The following is an 18,899-nucleotide window of genomic DNA, read 5'->3' as shown; positions in this document are numbered from 1 at the left end:
GGAGAAGTCAGACTAAACAGGCAGTGATGTGCTTTATACTTATGGCACTGCTGGGAGAAAAAACAGTACGAAACACAGGCAGGACACTGAGGAAGAACAAACAACTTATTGTGTGGAGAGCAAAAGTACCTTGGAAGGACTAGTAGGACTATCTGATGTTTAAATTAATCAGTGCTTTGAGAGATTCAAGATCTGTTCTAGGAGGGCTTTGGTTTAGACGCATCTCTTGATAAGGCTCAGAGGTCTCCAAATCAAATCACTTTGTTTACTTGTTTCTCTGCCTGTAACCACGTAACATCGTGGTTTTTATTAGATAAATGATCATATTGGCTAAAAGCAAGTGAATGGAACTGCAAGGGAAATGGAAAATTCACATTTAAGGAGAAATTTCACCATTAAGGTCAAAGTGCAGCTCAAAGCCTCTGCCTTGGTCTCCACAGCTGTCCTGAATACTGCCTCAAACATGCAGGGAACTGTTCCACAGACACGGAAGAGAAGCCCATGGGTCTCAAAACGTCCCTAGGAGCAATCACAAATAGCACCCAACTTCAACAAAGTACAAAACCGATTTTTCCAGTTCACCAAAGCCTTCCTTCCCCAGCCATTTCTTCACTTGGCATGCATACAAGGAACAAATCCTCTCTCAGCTGCACAGGCATCTTAAGGATGCTGTACATTAATTGTATCCCTACAAGCAGGGAATTAAGAGGGAAAGAAGAAGGCAGAGACAGACACACAATTCCATTTTAAAATACTTAGTGAACTCAGATTATATACTAATGCAAAATGTTTTTATATCATCCCAGGACATTTTTGTTTATACTGCTGAGTGCTATTTTATTTGTTCCAGCTTTGCCACAGATGCGCAAACACTGAGAAAGAAGAAAGAATGTGTACTCTATATGATGGCTTTTAAAAAATCAGTAAAGCAAGTAAAATCCATTTCTTAAGAAAACATTCCATTAAAAAAATCACTATATGTTTATAGAAAAGATTTTTTTTAACAAAGGTTTAATTTTAAAAGTTAATAACTGGGTATTCCAGAAGGTTTGAGTCATCCACAGTAATAATTAGGGGGTTCGTTCCATACAAAATGCTTTATTTAACCTTCATGCCTCCATTCAGATAATTATACAAATGCATACATTTAAAGGTTTAAACTCTATTTCAATTCACAGCTCAATTCATAGGAAAGTTGAATACAGAAAAGCAATGCACCAACAAAATATGTCTGAGACACCATTAAAAACGATAACACTTGTTCATTTAAATCTTTGAGAATAGACTGGAATAATCATCCTCTGACAGAATTTCATTAGGGGATTCCCTTTACATTATCATAGGGCAAAAAAAAAATCACCATTTTACAGTAAGAGGAAAAAAAGCTCTGAGTATATTTACAATACATACAGTATACATAAATACAAGAACAACACTTACATAATATTAATAAACTTATAACATAGGTGTTGCCTAAACACTACATAGCATATAAATGCAGAGGAAACTATCGGGAAATTAGATCTTCAGATGATTACTTTTATTATTGTTGAAGAAAAGTAATTTTTGCATGGAAAATCTTTTGAAAAGGCAAAAGAAAAGATGAGAAACTACTGCTTGCTTGCTAGCACTGGTATTTTTATTCCTTTGAAGTACAGGGCTTCTATCGACACTATTATCTCTATGGGGTTACTGATAATGACCCTCCCTTTTGCATCTTATCGTAGGAAAAAGAATGAGGTGCCATACATACTAATTCCATTGTTGTGAAGCTTCGGTCCCAAATTAGTCACTTTATAAACTACGGGATGTTTTTGTATTTTTACACAGGAGGATCAAATGAACACTCATTGGTACATACAGCTATAACTACCTGATTAGAAGGAACAGTTGGAGGCCAAACGCAGCCCCATCCTTAGGATTTCATTCAACTAATGCCATAGGGGAATTTGCTTCATCCATAAGTGACTTGGCCAAGAATGGTATTTTTCATTATTCTGTTGTTTCTTCCTAAACGCAGCTGAAAGAAACTTTCCAAATTAATGGTATTTTTGACCCCACATGTTGATAGCAGTGTCTAAATCTCTCGTTCACTTGAAGTGTATGAATGTGCGTGTCTGTGTGTGTGGGTTGAAGGTTTTAAGGCTGGTGGTGCATGAAACTTAAGTAATTCATTACTATCTCCGTGTATATTGTGCTGTAAGTGCACATGGGATATATAACTTCTTGGGGACAGAGCAGGTCAAGAGAGCATGCTGTGTAGGTGTTCAGTGGAGAAATTACATCACCAAGGAAGCAATGTATAGGACAATAGGGAAAAATATACTATGGTGGTTTTCTTTTGTCTTTTTTTCTTGTTTAATGAAAAACAAGATGCAAATATAGCACTGAAAAATAGTTTGAAGCCAGAAATGAGAACGTAAGTTCTGAATTTTGAAATAGTTTGGTTTGTTTGTTTGTGAAGATTGTGGCTCAAACTATATTTCCAAAGAAACTCTTCACATGTAGAAAGGCAAGAACAGGGAGAAAAGCAGCATCTGAACCCATGTCTGTGGTTCATGGTTCATGCTTATGGCAGTCCATCGAAGCTTTTACCTATTTGAGTGTGTCTCCTACCAGACACCGAACTCTTGTTTTCCAAATGCAGAGCTAGCAGCATGAAGCAAGGCTTAACAAGTCAATGGACCACCACGCATGTTTTCTAACTGACAGCACCTTGGCTCGCTGACATTTCTGAGAATGAGCCAGGGGAAACATTGCAGGTCACACATATGGATGAGAGGACCCCAAATAACTTTTGCTGTTCTTGTTTTCATAGCTAAAATTCGCATTCACAGTTTTGCCTGTCTGGAGGACTGAATGATTGTTTACTGAATAATCTACAAATCACTCCAAAGACAACTCAGTTTATTTCATAATTTAAAGTCAGTAAGCACAAGCTGCTATAGAGGTATGCTGGCAAATCAACAGAACAGAACAACCAAACAAAATCAACCCCCGAACAACAACAACAAAACCCCTCTGTATTAATTTTTTCAGAAGGAAACCCCAAAAGCCTGGCTCATCTTATGATGGTGAAGACCAGATGCCCTTTCCTACGCAAGAACTCACACACCTAGTGTTGGAGTCAGCCAAACTCCCACCACCGTGCATTTCTAGGGGTGTCTCCTCGGAGCACTGCAGCTTCAGAACAAAGGACCAAGCCCTCCTCTCCAACAAACAGCTCAGGTATAAGAAACTCATATTTCCTTTGTCCTTCTGATGACACATTCCCTGGTGCTCTCCTCAAATCCCCAGTGTGAATTGAGCTCTTTTATGTGCTTAATATTTGGAGATTAAGTTCAGGATGACAGAATAAGTATATGCATGTTCTGATGGGATTATTTCCACTGATGTCTAACAGATTTAAAAATAAGTTGTTACTAAACTAGTGGTCTTCTCACATGATTAACCGGCATGCATCAGTGTCTAGTTTTTACACGCACGGCCACATGCTTTTATTTTGTACCTCCGCTGTCTTCCATACGTGAGCATCTTTATGCACATGCAATCCTGCCTTGGTGAATAAAAACAAAAACCCATTCTCCCACTCAAACAGAAACCCACTGAGGGTAACAAAATCTGGGCAAAATGTAGAACTGCCCGAGTACAAAATTCTGCACAGATAAATGGTGGGTACAAATCTAGAGAACAGAAAGCAATCGTTCTTGGCAAAGGCATTAGGACAACCAGTTACATTTTGATCTCCAATAAATTCATTTTTAGGAACAGGAGAAGCATGAGGGATGGCATTACACCACTATTTTAAGACTCCATTAGCATCAGTAATTTATTATTTTTTTTTACAGAAACCTACTAGATTAATAATAATAATAAATGAGAAACAAGGACAGGAAGAGACAGATCTGGCCATTTTCTAGTGAGATCAGTCTACTGATGCAATCGTTTAGGCCACTTAATATTAAAAACTAAACCTTCTCCACTCCAGTTATACCATCTTCTTTTTTGTTATTCAGATAGTCTCTAGACTAATAGTCCCCACCTTTTTCATTCCTTCGTCCCTAAAATAATAATAATATATAAAGTGATATATTTTGTCCTCTCTTGGAGTCAACCATTTCAAAGATGGTATTAAATACCAGTGTTACACAAAGAAGAGAAAGGAGACATTAGATGAACTCATCTCCAGAGTTCAATGCAGAGGATTTTTCAGGAGAATCCCTGTTCTAGTGTGTACCCTAAAAAAGCTCCATTGGGCTTATTGCTGGTTTTTGGAATATTTTACTACAGAATACCCTAGATATATGGGCGTATCAGACATAAATTAGGAAGAAATGCCATAAAACACAATCAACTCCATTTACACCTACTTAGAATTCATATGGATATGAGTAATTTGTAAACTAAGACCCATTCTCATCTCACAAGTATATGACAGACGTTATTTGAGAAAATAACTAAAACTTCTAACAAAATATCTCAACATGTGAAAATACAAATGGCACTTTGTGTTCGCTTCTGTGCTGCATTATTGTTCTCAGAGTACAATTTTATTTTCATCTTATTGTTGACAGAATCCTGTAAATTATTGCTGTGTAAAAGTATAGGAACATCCCATCAGTTCTAATAACAGGCACTTTCAGTTTCTGTTTCATCTTTTAAAATAGATTTTAGGCTACCTTGCTGAAGTGTATGTGCATTTTAAATGTCACAGCTGTCCCGCTACCATTGGTTTTGTTGACATGCTGCTGCACCTAGAAGATGGAACTCCCCTGGAACTGGCAAAGAGCAGCTGCTTATTTCAGCTCTGCAACCTTTATTCGAGATGCATTGTTGTCAGGGAAATACAAGAACAAATAAAATCAAATGAGAGTTTGCTGTTACTGTATCTGCCATTCACTGTAAATTGCCAGAAAGAAAAAAAAAAAAAAAAACCAAACCAAAAAAACCCCTTTTCATATGGTTTTCATTTTAAGAGCTTTTTTTTTTCCTTTATTCAGTCAAAGACATTCTGAGTGTTGACTTATTTGACATTGAAGGACACAATATGACTTCACTATATCGCATGCCATCTGCAAAACAGCAAAGAAGCGTCCATTCTGTCTTGCAGAGAAAACACGCTCCCCAAAATGGAATAATCTACTTAACATTTTCTGTTTAAGCTTTGCAGGGCATTATTTAACCATTTTTTGATGAAAACCAAAGTTGGTTTTTTTTTTAAAATGTACTTCATTTAACCTATTTACACCCCATGAAAAATTGTGAGTTTGAAAATACTTTTCCACTATCACATATATTACAGAATAATTAAACTGTTACAAGTATAGTAAAATACTTTCAATGTATTTCAATTTCTAAAGATGCAGTATCCTTATAGTTATTTTTTATTTATTTTTTTACTAAAAACTGATTTACTGCTGCAATTGATCAGAACTGAAGCATTTTTAAATGACCAATGGGCATGATTTTAATAAGCATATTACACAGCAACCGTAATGCTACCATGAAACTGTGAAAATATAACAATCATCTTTAAATTTCTTTGTGTGCTTCTCCAGTTACAAATCACAGGCAAAGGCATAATACAGTAATACAAGCTGGTTTCTTAAGAAGGTAGTATTTCCTTTTACAGTATTTATTTCCAGTTCTTCATCTTGCTTTGTTTTTATAAACTTGCTTGTTTATGTATCCGCACATGGGAGGAGGCATGTGGAAGTGCCAGCACTTACACGCATGGGCGTACGGGTGAGCATGTAGGAGGAGGGCAGACTTCCTGAACCATCTTTAGGCACGTCTGCTCTGGAAGATGCAGTTTCTCACACTGATCTTTCCAAACCAAAGTTCAAACTAAAAAAATAAGCAAGGTATTAATGGTGAAACTTACTCTGGTTTGAGACACCCACCTTCAATAAAGGAGAAAGAGATTTTTTCCATTAAACAGCATTTATTATCAGAAGATAAATTTATAAATGGCAACTAGAATACATTTTCAATGTGGCTAATGGAAAACGAGACTTATGATCACTGCTATTCCCATTATTAAAGGGGAGAAAGGTTGTCCAGCTATTTGTCCATGCTCTGCACTGTGAGTTTACCCCAAACATCAACATCACTGATGTCATTTTTAACACTGTTAATTTTGTTAGACATTACTCCAGCAAATAATCATATATACAAGTCAGTCTAAATCTATTTCATTAATTGTGTAAGCATGATAGACAATAAGGAATACTGCATCTTCATCCCCAGTATAAATTGCTGTTGCAATGAGCCAATTTTACAGTGCTGAATAAAACAGGTGCTCAAAAAATAATGACAATTTAAAATTTAAAAAGTTCTGTATCAAAGCTGCTTGCTCGTTACATTTTCATATAATGCTGGCTACTGAGATTTCCTGACAAATCCACTGGATCCTTTTGAAAATACCTGAAATCTGACACTTCGTGGCAGTTTCCCATGTGGGCTGAGCTGTAATGGCCACAGTGGGTATTACCTGTCCTTTACTCACACCGAAAAGCATAAATCTCTTTCTGAAAGAAGGGGGACACCGTATATATTTGTATTTCCCAACTGCTCAATTCAGATGGACCTACTGTGTGCTGCCAAGTGAAGATCTGGTATTTCTGCATGCCACGCATGATGTAAGCCTTCACCACAGTTATGCAATGTCGCAGCGCGGCAGTGGGACACCAGGAGTTTTGAGGAAAATGCCATGGAGTAACCACCCTCAACCTCTGCACAAGCACCAAAATTTGGCGGGCCTGGACCACAGCCACTGGTGGAAGAACACCCTGAGAAGCTGGGAGACATCAGCTCCACGTCCGAACACCCTCCTCCCATGAAGTAATTTCTCTTAAAATACTTCTGAAGGGGAAAACCAAAACTGAGAATATCCTCAAAAAATACCTCGGGCCAAAGCCTGAGGGCTCTGGTACAAAAGAGACACTTGCCAAGGATCATACTGGCTACCTGAAACCCAGTGGTAGACTGCTGCTGGTTGGCCAAGGTGTCTAGAGGTAGGGTTGTAGGGCAGCATAAAAAGCTCGTATACGTCTGCTAGGAAGGCCAAGTATCCATTTTTGCCTGTTAATTAAGGAAATTTAGGGTGCACTGCTCTATCTTTTAGCTTCATTCTGTTCCCATCGGCATGCCCTGAGCCTGTGACCCTCAACGTGAGCTCTGCTTTACCCCCTTGTCACTTTGGGGTTCCTTGAATAAAACCAGACCCTCTTTCTGTTGTTGTGTTTCACATGTATAAAGTAACAGGGAACCGGCTGAAGGACAAGGGGTTCACAAAGAGCAACTTCTGCCTTGGGAAACAAACCTCCTCGGGTTTCTCTGTGCAGTCAGCACAGGGCAGTTCAAAGCTGCACACTGAAATTTAGGGCCTCTCAATTGCTCTTTTCTCACCATTGACTACAGAGGAAGCGTGAAGAAGACATTGGTCCCTCCCAGTTACATTCAGCCCTTGTGAACAACATCAGAGATGATGCCTCTCACTGCTTCTCTTGAATGCTAACAGAACAGCCTTAATAGTTTCTCGTCCAATAAATTTCATTTTCTGTGGGGGGAAAATCACAGATTCTGCCGCTATTCAAGTTATTGGTAGTTAAAATGTTCTCAGGCAAGAAAATAATTATATAAATTGAGTTGTACCTGACCTGAATTCTTTCCCAAAACACTGAGAACGACTGATTCATTTAAAGGGAATGACACTGAAGCACATAAAAGTAGACCTTGAATGCAGTCCATGAACCTCCTCAGGCACAACACTGACAATCCGTTTTTTAAGTAAGTAACGCTGTTGGTAAAAACCCAGTTCTGTTGCTCCACGATGTGTTATGGGCTATCAAAAAGCCCCTGTTTGTTTCAGCCTTTTTTAAACTGCATCGACACTCGGCGTTGCTGCTTGAATACTAACTCTGAGCTGGGTACTAAACACTGCCAAATTTTGTGGAAGATGATTACCAGCGTGGTCAGTGGGAAATGGGAGAGGCATTTTTCCTGCTATGGCTGCTGATAATTTGTCCTGGGTTTCTATGTTGACCAGTCAGAAGAGGGGAAAATGAATTTTAACAGTACTGAAGTTCTTTAAGGGAGCTGATAAATTATCCATTATCGGGGAACATTTACGCTGTATTTAAAGACAATCATACTCCAGAGCCTCTAAATGCTGTTAGAAAGTATTATCCCAGTCTTATTAATCCTCAATTAACTGTAATTGCTTTCAGTATTTGTGTGGATACTCTGTGCTGCTTTTTCTTAAAGATTATCTTGATTTCCGAACCCCCACCAACATTACAACCATTACTTCAGGAATCAGAAATGAATTCAGACTGATCAAACATTTAAAAATGAACAAGTGGCATCACAAGTTTAATCTGTGCAATTCCTGGAACCAAATATTCATAATTAAATGCACTGCAAAAGACCTTTATGTATACATCTTTTATCTCTAAGCTATGAAAGTCTCAACACTTAAAAAATCTTGCCAAGCCTCTTCTTTGTCGCATTTAGCTGAATAGGCAGATCCTTGTGAGGAAGGAAAACAGAAAAACACTATTCTGTTTTCACGAACAACTGATGACTAAGAGTTTCTCTCTTTCCTCCATAATGTAATTAATATAAATTGATTCACAATTATAGGGCTGTATGGGAATGATCAAGAATTTCCTTTTATTTAATCTGAAAAGTCTTGGATTGAAAATCCCAGCAGAGGCAGCCACTGCTACCCATATAAAGGGCCATTTGTATCATAACAGACAGCTGGCAAAATCTTGTTATTCCCTAATTCCCAGGGAGAAACATAATGTCTTGCAGAGCACCATTCCAGAACCATTTCTCCTTCCTACTTACAGTTCATCCACTGACTCCTCAACGCTCAGATCTTTCCTTTATCTGTCTTGCTTTCCAGACACAAATAAGTTTTACGTTGAAGGAAATGAATGTACTTAATTGTGGTACCTAGCAGGTCAGTGAAACCATCAGAAAGATTGACTTGAATGGTCTTACATGCTATTCTGCATCCCTGCCTTCTGTTGGTGTGGAGTGAATTGTTGTTTTGAGAACCATTTTACTCATTATTGCTTTTTCTCTGCAAGAGACGCAGCCCTTTCTTCTGTTTTGTTTTGTGGGTACATTCAATTCCATTCCACAGATGCCTACACCCCTAACCTTGGTACCAGCCAGCGTAAGATCTGACTACTTCCTTGCATTCAAACACTGGTCACGGGGAAGAGGATACCTGCATGAAAGAAAACTGCACTTTGAGAACGGGGTAGTAGTTTTCAGATCGGCTTTTTCTATACAAATCAGGAAATGATTCTAAATAAGTCCATGGTAAAATACAGATACTTAATATCGTACTTTCAGCAGAAATGCTGCTGCCCCTTTTTTATTTTACAGACTTCAACAACAACAACAAAAGAAAAAGAAAGGAAAAAAAAAGGATAAAAGAAAACGGTTAAATGGCTGGTGTCCTCAATGGCATAATGACAACTTGTGGTACAACATTAAAATGCCACCATTGTTATTGCAAAAGTTTGCTCCAGCAACCCTTCGGCTCCGACGGTGGGACCTCTCCAGCAGGATCTTCTCGCCTACTCCCACGCAGCTCGTCTGTAGCACGGCTCGGGCGTGAGGCTGACATTGGCCAGGTGGTATTCAAAACAAGAGGAAAAGATGGGATAATAAAGGTCTACCGGTCTGGCTCTCATCATCATCATCGATTTGTGGCATCTGATCCTCCAATCAGCAGTGATTTTTCAGGAACAAAATGTCCGACAGCTGAGAAAACATACAAGCTATAAACATTTTTTTCAAAGGACGCAGCATGTAAAATAATGCCCATTCCTGTAGCATTTCGGCTGCTATTTCCCAGGTGATTGTGATGACACTTTTGGGGTGTAACCATGCTGAGGGGCAGATGGGGTTAACTTCAGATGGCGAGGAGAAGAGTGGCACTTCTTTTCCTGCTTTTTTTTTTTGTTATTATTTTTTTTTTTGTTACAGACAGCAGGGACAGCCCTGCCTGTTAACACTGTAGAAGGGGATTCAGCCCTGCTGAATTCACTCCGGGTAGTTAAGAGACCCAGCTCTTAAGCTCGGCTGGAACAGGTAGCGTTTCTCAAACCAGCATGTGCCTGCGGCGGTGGAGCGCCAAGTGATCTGAGCGGGAAAAGCTGCGGTCACAGTCTGCACACTTGAATGGCTTCACTCCCGTGTGCTTGCGGTAATGCCTCGTCAGTTCATCGGAGCGAGCAAACTTCCAGGTGCAGCCTTCCCAGGTACATTTGTAGGGTTTTTCTCCTGGCAGAGACAAAAGAAAGGGGTGGGGGGGGGAAACAGGTGGTGACTTTCGCCTCCTTGCTCTTAATCCCCACAACCCCCTCTGTACGCTTCCCATGAACACCCACTGCCTAGGGGTTTCTTTAGGCCAAATTACACAATTACTATGAACCGAATCTGCTGAATATAAGGAAAGGGCCTCGAGATTTATCATTCCTGTGGCATTCACATGACTAAGAAAATCAACAGGATTAAGGCAACGGTATAGATCCTACCTTGCAGGGGTGATGCGGGGATTAACGTAAGGACAAAGGGCTGTGTAATTATTCCCATGATTACTGTACAAGTTTGCTAGCCTCATCCCAACAAGCTGTACTTTCTCCCAAAATGGCCAGCCTGCCCTACTTTTCAGCAATTTATCACAGGGTGCCAAGGACTTCCAATTATTTATAGGAAGTTTATGAAGGTTTCTAATTATTCGTATAAACAACACTGCAGGACGTTTCTTAGCAAGCTGGTAAAAATGAAGTACGATTTCCCAAGGAAACATAAAAATTCAATCTGCAAAGTGTCCTCTTTATTTATTGCACTTACATTCAGTAAAATTAATTTTGCCTGTAAGATGTTACCAGGAATGGTCTATGATTTTTAAAAGTACTTAGCCACGGGACTTGCACACAGCTATTGATAAAAACTGATTTACTTCAATGAGATCAGACTTGGGCTAAGAGCAGTTTTGGAAAATCCCACCCCACTGCTTTTTGTCTTAAGTTAAACATGATGCATGCCCCAGGTTCTGTGTCATAGAGTGTCACAGGAGAAGATTAATATGGCTGATCCAGACTTTGTGCTTTCATAAAAGAAATTGCTATAAAATCCCATTTTTGCCACCTTTGAAGGCTGTACTTGTTTGGGATTTCTATCACCACTCTTTAATGTCTACATGTTAAATGCTCTTGGGAGTTACCTTGATCCTACAGTTGAGCATGCTTCAAAACTGAGGAAGGGAAACTGTGTGAGGTCTGCGTGCGCGTTCCTCTGGTGTGTCAAAAGTGATTTTTTAACCTTCCCTTCCTGAACCAGCTAACCACAACCAGGACAACACAAGAGCATCTCTGCAACTACTGTTTCCTTCATCGGACACAGTCGTTCCTCAGTTATTTGTTATCATTTATGAATCACGAGCAGCTCGCGAGATACCTTTCCAATTATACGAGCCAGTGACGCAACACTCGCTTTGTCACAGGCAGCACCTCCCTCCCAGCATCTCTTCAAAAGTCAGTAAATGTTTTGCCGAGTGCTCGGAGTTTCAAAAGAAAATCATCGCCAAGTTCAAACAGCCCTGAGAAGTCCAGCTGAAATGGCCGCGGGTGTCTCTGTAAGGAAGTCAGATGCTGTACAGGCACGCGGTGGGGTTGTCGGCAGCATTTGAGCTCACTGGGGCAGTCCCTCCTGCGCACCATCTGGGCTGCGCTGCAGTTTTGATGTCGGACGGGGGTGGGAAACAGTTGCGGCAAGGAGAGAGTGATCCGGGCTCCGGGCTGACAGGCTGGACTTGCAGCCGGAGCTCTGCACTGGCAGCCAGGTTGCCCAGCTGATTTTACAGCCCCCAGCTGAGCAGCACCTGCTGTGCCTGGGCAGCCGTGGCGGTGCAGCAAATGGCGGGGCACCTGCGCTTGCCAAGGACAAAGCTCTGCAAAACGGGCTCGGATTTGTCACTGAACTGCCTTGCATACGTGCCCTTGCTGCAAACAGCTAGTGTGGAGCACTGTATAGATGTAAGCCCTGCCATCTGACGTGATAGGTCTACCCCAGTGGTCCCATCACACTGCATGGACGGTCTGCAAGTGGAGCGCTTGCCGCTTCCAGCTTCAGCATACTTTTAGGCACTCTTCTTTCAACGCGTGGCGCTGCCCCTGTTGGTTTCTTTGACCACAGAGACCTCCAGAACAAAGAAGGGACGTATTTCCCATGCTTTGGGTCCTTACTCAAAAGGATCTGTGAACCTGTGTCTCTCCTTACCCCAAGATCCTTCCCCTGAAACGGCCACTTCGGCACAGAAAGCCCCGGATCTTCTTTCCCGTGGTGGAAGACCAATGGAGAACCCCAGGCGGGAAGGGATGGAAGATGAAAGAGAAATACCAGAAATAGTTTGTTCTTCCTTTAAAACAGTATCACTTTGGGTAAGAAACCAGAGCCAGCTGGCGGAAAGACGTGAGAGTAGGCCACTCAGCTGAAGTTCCCAGGTGTTGCTTCCAGCCCTTCTCCTCAATGAGCCCTGCTCACCCAGCCCCTACACAGCTATGTGAAAGAGACAGGACTAACCACATTCCTCTCACGCTATTTACACCACTGAAGGAAAATATCTCTTACAAGCTCAACCTAAGAAGACCTTTCATTATTTTCAATTAAATATGTGTTTATAGCATAAGAGAGAAAAAAAGCAAGACAAAGCAGCATTACTCTAAAGACATTCAGTAATATACATCTTGAAAAAGGCATTATAAAAGAGACCATGAAAGATATGATTTTCCTTAAAGATTAATCAATAACATTTTACACAAACCTTATTTTTAGGTAAAGAATAATATTATTTTCTATTAAACACTCACATTATCTGTGGATGGCCAGGTGCCAGAACAAAAAGTTCTTATTAATAGGCAATACTATATTAACTGTGAAGCCTCTGCCTGGTAACACCCCCAAAATGAAGGCTAACAGCTGATTCCTCAAGAACTGCCGTAAAGAACGGAAGGTGCAAGAGTTCAAAAGATAAGAAAGGACCAACAGGAGCAGAACTGTCAGAGAATGGGAATCTGGTGCCAGATTTCCCACTCCAGCTTTGGCTGATGAACTCGAACACTCACAGCTGAAATTCCCAGCACAATCAACAGAGAAATGGGACCTCACAGGGCAGCCCAGAAAATGGTGATCAAGGCAGTGGACAAATCTAGTTAGTTAATTGGAGGAAACTATCCCCAGTGCTTACTTATCTGTGGGGCTTTGGTGGCTCTGGTTAGTGCTGGGTGCACTCCCAAGCCCCTGGGTGGACTACAGCCCTCCAGAACAGAGGAGCAACACATATTACACATATATCACCATTTCAGGTCTGGATTGCAGTGGAGTCGAAGTCAAATACTCAACTCAGACACTTCTACCTTTGTGCAAGCACTTGAGCTTAAGTGCCTAAGACACTCTTGGGTTCAAAGTACCTCTTATTCTGCAGCTCCCTCAATGGCTCAGCAGATGCCAGAGCATGGGCCTCAGAGTTACTGCCACGCACCAAGGCTCTCAAATGCCCATTCAGCTCTACAGAGCAAAGGCAGGCAGTGCGAGCTCTGCCCAGGGTAGTGGAAACATGGGAATGGAGGAGGAAGACAAAACAGCGGACAGGCTTTGGAAAATGGTAGGAAGGAGAGCTGCAGAAAGAGACTAAGAACTTGCAGTAATTAACACAGGGAGGAACAGAAAACTGGAAAAAGAGAAAAGATCGTCAGCTAGCTTAATTTTCCGAATCTGTAAGGTTTTAGACTTACAGAAGGTACCTTTTTAAAAATAACAGCCTGAAGCTGTGAACATATTCATGAAAGCTGACTCTCTACTTTCCCAGCTGTCTTTGCAAGCCCTATTGCTTTGTCCCAAAACTTGACAAAAGGATCGTGAAACACAGAGAAACTGTATTCTGATGGTATTCTGCAGCTCTGCAATACATAGACAGTAAACAGTATACCACGACAGTCATTTACACAAATCAAGTGGGACCCAGGAGCATGAGAAGGCTCTTTTAGGCAGTTCCCCGTAGAAAATGAGTATTTTCTATTGTTTGGGGAAGTTAATTAGAAAGTTTTAAAGGCATGACTCAATGCCCCAAATGGAACTAGTCATTTTTTAATCTTCTATTAACAAAACATCTGCTTCTAAGAGCCCTCCAAAACATTGCCTTTTCTAATCCAGATGCCACAATCTGAATTAGTTTAATTACTTTTACCATATTAATTTTCCTACACTACCATGACTCCTCTCACTTAAGCACTTAAGAACATAGTTACAACAGTTACTCATTAAATCTCCCTAAACTCAAGCAAATAATGAATTAATAATGCCGAATAACGGCCATTATTTAGTCAATCCTTCAAAAATTTTCCACCTTCCCCACAGCCCAACAGCTGTCTTCCCATATCCGGAAGATCATTCACTCACGGAAATAAATCTCCTTCAAACTTCTACTTTACAACCCAGTGATATTCACATACTCTAAAGAAAAAATGTCGTATGTTGGTACCAGCAAGAGACCATGAGATGCAAGAGACGAAAGGAGCATGGTCTGCTCTACACCACAATTTCCGACGCGGTACACTCCTCAGCAATTTTTCTCTGCCCAACAACTAGCTGGTATCACAGTATTTGATGTTCAGCGCTTCAAGTGAAGCTGCAACCAAAGCCCGATCTAAAGAGTTACGGGGTGGTCTGCCAGCAGGGTAAATGCCCCATGTAACAGAACTGGGCTTACATTCCCTAGGCAAGAAACTTTATTGGCTGCGTTTGCAGATACTCTGTGGACTCCCTGGGCACTTGCAGTCCCTTTCATTTGTGTATTATTAAAGTTTCTTTTATTCATCAGTTTAGCAGGCTTTTGGCAACTATGCCATTGAGTAACGATGAGGTAACTGTCTGCTACCAGGACAGAAATCATCCCAGTGATCTAGTTGTAAACCCACTTTTATCTCTGACAAACTCCCTTCTGTTATTACAAGTGAGTGTCCTTTCCCAATTATGTCCCATCCATCCACTTCTGTACATAACTCTCACCATGACTCTGAGTTACTACATCCCTTCTCCATAGCCCCTTCTGCAGTGGTATTCATCATTTTGAAACACTGCTAACTTTTTTATTGCAAAATATACACAAGAAAATGTTCGGGGTTACAGGCTTAGCCATCTAGTCAGACTTTTCTGCATTTAAGCTTTCACTATCCTGTGAAAAAGCCACAAGCTAAAATTCCAGTTTGGGAAAGAAAAAGTTCGAGAAGCACTTGGAGATGAAACTTGGTTTATTGTTTTGTGCAGCGATTCCAAACCGGGCAGGTGGGAGCATAGGGGAGATGCTGTCCCTCACTCCATTCACAGACTACAAAGGACTTAAGTCAAACTTGCATGGTTTAAGAAGTGGCACCTGCCCAGCCCTGCTATCTATGGCCACATCTTTATACATTCCTAATACAGTTTCTACCGCCATTACACATGGAGGAGTGAGTATTCCCCACATAAAAACAGAGTGAGGTCCTAAGGACTTAGCCCGTAACAAATCGAAAGAAAACAAATACTCCAGCAAACATGCCTCTGCCTATGTTTGACGGTGTTACATATTCTAGTTGGAAGTCAACAGGTCTGCAGGGTCAGGACATCTCAGAGCCGTTCCTGGTTTGGTTTCTGCTACAGGATGCTATGCAAAACATAATGTGTAGTATTTATGTCAGCTGGTTTCAGCTCCCACGTAAACACCAGAACCACTCTAAAACACACAGCACGGTCACGCTGCACCCATACTGATAGTGCTGTGAGGGGGAAAATCATAAATGGAAATCCACAAATAATGGCTTATTACATCTTGCATTTCTACTAAAAATAAGCAATTTCAGGCAGAAAAGAATCTTTTTACAGCAAAAACACCATCTTATAAAGAGCATCCTCAGGCACTCCCAGAGGAAGAGGGCAGCTTAGCTTTTAGACACAGGGGAAAGGGAAAAATGACAACTATTATGTTTTGTGTGATATTTTTATTAGTATAATTTTTTAATGAAAAACATCTGAGCACTTATAGAGTACTTTCCAACTTTAAAGTGCCTTGTGCAGCACTTCACAAAAAAATATATTAATACCTTATAAAAGTCTGCCTTCATAATAGCACCGTGTAACAAGTATCTTTGTGTCTATTCTGCAGGTAGGAAAGCAAAGGCACTGAGCATAAGCAGCCTTCCCAAAACTGCAGAAAATGAACGGCAGCGTTATGACTCACATATTAAGAACACCTTACTTTCTGTAGGGAGACCACTAGATCTCAGTTTCATCCCTTTAAATGATTGAAACATTTGCAATGATTTTGATTCAAAAATGTAATTCAATTATTTTGATATCTTTCAAAAGGTGATTTTGAACCTCTGTTTCCAAGTTACTGGTTCACTATATCTCTTTTGTGAATATAATAAATTTGAGTTTTGCTTCAGTATTGTTAAAATATGCAAATCAAAGATTTTTCTGGGAAGAGATTAAAGTTTCGTATCAGTTGAGCAAGTCTGGGAAAATAATTTCTACAAGCAGAATGGGAACATGCTGTGCTTACTGCAACGTCTTGAAATTCAGGTTTTTTACTCCTCGTTCTCAGTCTTAGGCAGAGCAAAGGGACATGGTTTCTTCAGGTGACAACTGAACAAAACAATTTCTTCAAATCAAAATCATAGTGACAACCTGCACTCTCAAACACCAGACAGAACTTCATCAGATTTTTGGGAGTTCTTAAAGTGATTATTTGCAAGCTCCACGTCTGGTAATTCAGACCCAAGTCATTCTCCCACATCACAACATGAGTATCCTTCATTTCACCACACTGCTGAGTTTAGGAACCGTTTGCCATTCTGGCCCTTCTCATCACTCCCCCTGCAAGATCAGTATTAGTTAAGGACCCTTATCTATTTATTTCTTTGTCTCTCTTCCCATACTCCCCTTTAGGTTCAGCCTCAGTTTATTGCTACTTTAATACAAAATCTCAGCATACAAACACAAAATACAAATCCCAGCATAAAACGCCTTTATTTCCAGACTCACAAGAACTCTACTCTCCATAACTTCAGAAGGCAAACCCACAACACCAGTCTCAGTCCTGTTCTGCCACTGCGCACACTGAAGACAAAGAGTTAATACAAGAAACTTCTCTTCCACATTTTTGCTTTTTAGGTTTCCGCACAGAGACTTTGTCCTCCAAAGGGACTTGGACAAGGATTGTCAAAGACATTGCTGAAATAAAATGATAAATGTAATTCCCCTAACAACTGTAAAAATACAATTTTTGGAAATGTGAAAGGCCTCTTCCTGTGCACCTGATTCCAGGAACTAGATGAAATCCCAAAAGTAGGGGACAAATAGCATTTATTACCCTTTCTGATCATTTTTTCCTGCCTGATGTGGTCCTTTTATATATATATATATGTACATACTTATGAATTGAAGTATACGTATATGCTTACATATATCTCTCTGTATGTATTTGTAGTAGGAGAGAGCATGGAAATTTCCTCCTGCCCTCCAGCCACAGCAATAAGGGACTATCAAAATTCCAGTTCTTTGGGTAAGGATGAGATTTCTCCTTTTATGGCAACCTTCACTCACAAAGGAATTTGGGAAAGGTGATGCACTTCCAACAGCAGCCAGCTGCGCACATGGTGGTAGCAGACTTGTAAACTAACTCTCTTTGGCTGGGGTGCTGCTGGCCTGAGTTTTGGTCTGACCTCCTCAGAGAAAACACCTTGTCTTCTCTGTGGTCCCTAACTGCAAGGGAGATGCCAATTAAGTGACACTTCCATTTCCATCTTCAATAACCGTGTCTCCGATTCTGCTCCCGTCACTCCTCCTGGATGCTCCAGGACTTGTTCCAGCACGTTCAGCTAGAGCAATATTGATGTCTCTCAGTATAAAAATTAAACCTTCCACTAACTGTAAAAACAAAACAAAACAAAACAAGAAGCAACTCCCCAGAGAAATAAACAAACAAACCAAAAACAACAAAAAGGCTCCAAGGGTTGAGCTTTGTCTCATTCAGAGGGCAGGACCCTGGTGTGCCAGGCTGTTTACAGAAAAAGAGCAGTGAAAAACACCTCCCTTAAAGACCTCACTAGTTAAGCAAATGAGTTGTGAATAGTATAAAGCTTTCTAAATAGATACAACAATTTTTTTATCACCATAAAATGTAGAGTAAATACATACAATATCAAAGAAAAATATTAACTGACAAAATACACATGATGAGGGAAAAGAGACTGGGAAAATTAGAATTAATGTGACCGAGATACCAGAAAATTTTATATCCTACGTGGAGAAAATACTGAAGTGCAGAAAATAACCACCCATCCTACACAGGAGTCATTTTATCTTTTTCTTTTCATGGGAAAGGAGAAGTTTTATAAAATTTCCCCAGTTCTCTGCCTACTTGTTTGCAAAAAATGAAGATGGAAAACACTTGCTTTCACGCTCTGCTTTCCTTTTTCCTTCTAGGAAAAAAAAGTAAGCAGAAAAAAAATCAATAAAACATTAAAGCAAAGGCTTTTGTGAAACTTACTTGTACTTTTGAGCACGTTCTATTCTCAAACAGTTTGTTTCTGATTGACAGGTTGCCCTGAAAAGAACAGCACGGACACGAACTACTCCAGGCGCACTTCATGAGAGACGTGGTATTACCAGAAATGGGCATTTCGTAGCATGTTGCTATCCGTTCCCCGTCTGGGACTGAGTGGGCTGCAAGAGTTAACGTCCTTGGAAGCCCTGTAATGTGTTTTTACTCCTCTAGGTCTGGGTGCATCTGGAGGCAACATCTGGGAAAGCACACTGGAGGGAATGGGAGT

General features: G+C 40.5%; 1 protein-coding gene across 18 annotated transcripts in view; it reads right to left on the bottom strand.

Moving 5' to 3' along the window:
• Positions 1-1,082: 1,082 nt before the first annotated feature.
• Positions 1,083-18,899, bottom strand: part of KLF12 (KLF transcription factor 12) — a 247,046-nt gene continuing 229,229 nt past the window's right edge. For all 18 annotated transcript variants that reach the window (XM_083826745.1, XM_083826755.1, XM_083826756.1 and 15 more), the window contains one exon: positions 1,083-10,308. In XM_083826745.1, the coding sequence (XP_083682871.1) occupies positions 10,127-10,308 (182 nt within the window). In that variant the 3' untranslated portion in view covers positions 1,083-10,126. The remainder of the gene's footprint in view (positions 10,309-18,899) is intronic.

The sequence above is a fragment of the Anser anser genome, assembly GCF_964211835.1.
Source record: "Anser anser genome assembly, chromosome: 1".
Taxonomy (NCBI): domain Eukaryota; kingdom Metazoa; phylum Chordata; class Aves; order Anseriformes; family Anatidae; genus Anser; species Anser anser.
This window is presented reverse-complemented; position numbering and strand designations above follow the sequence as displayed.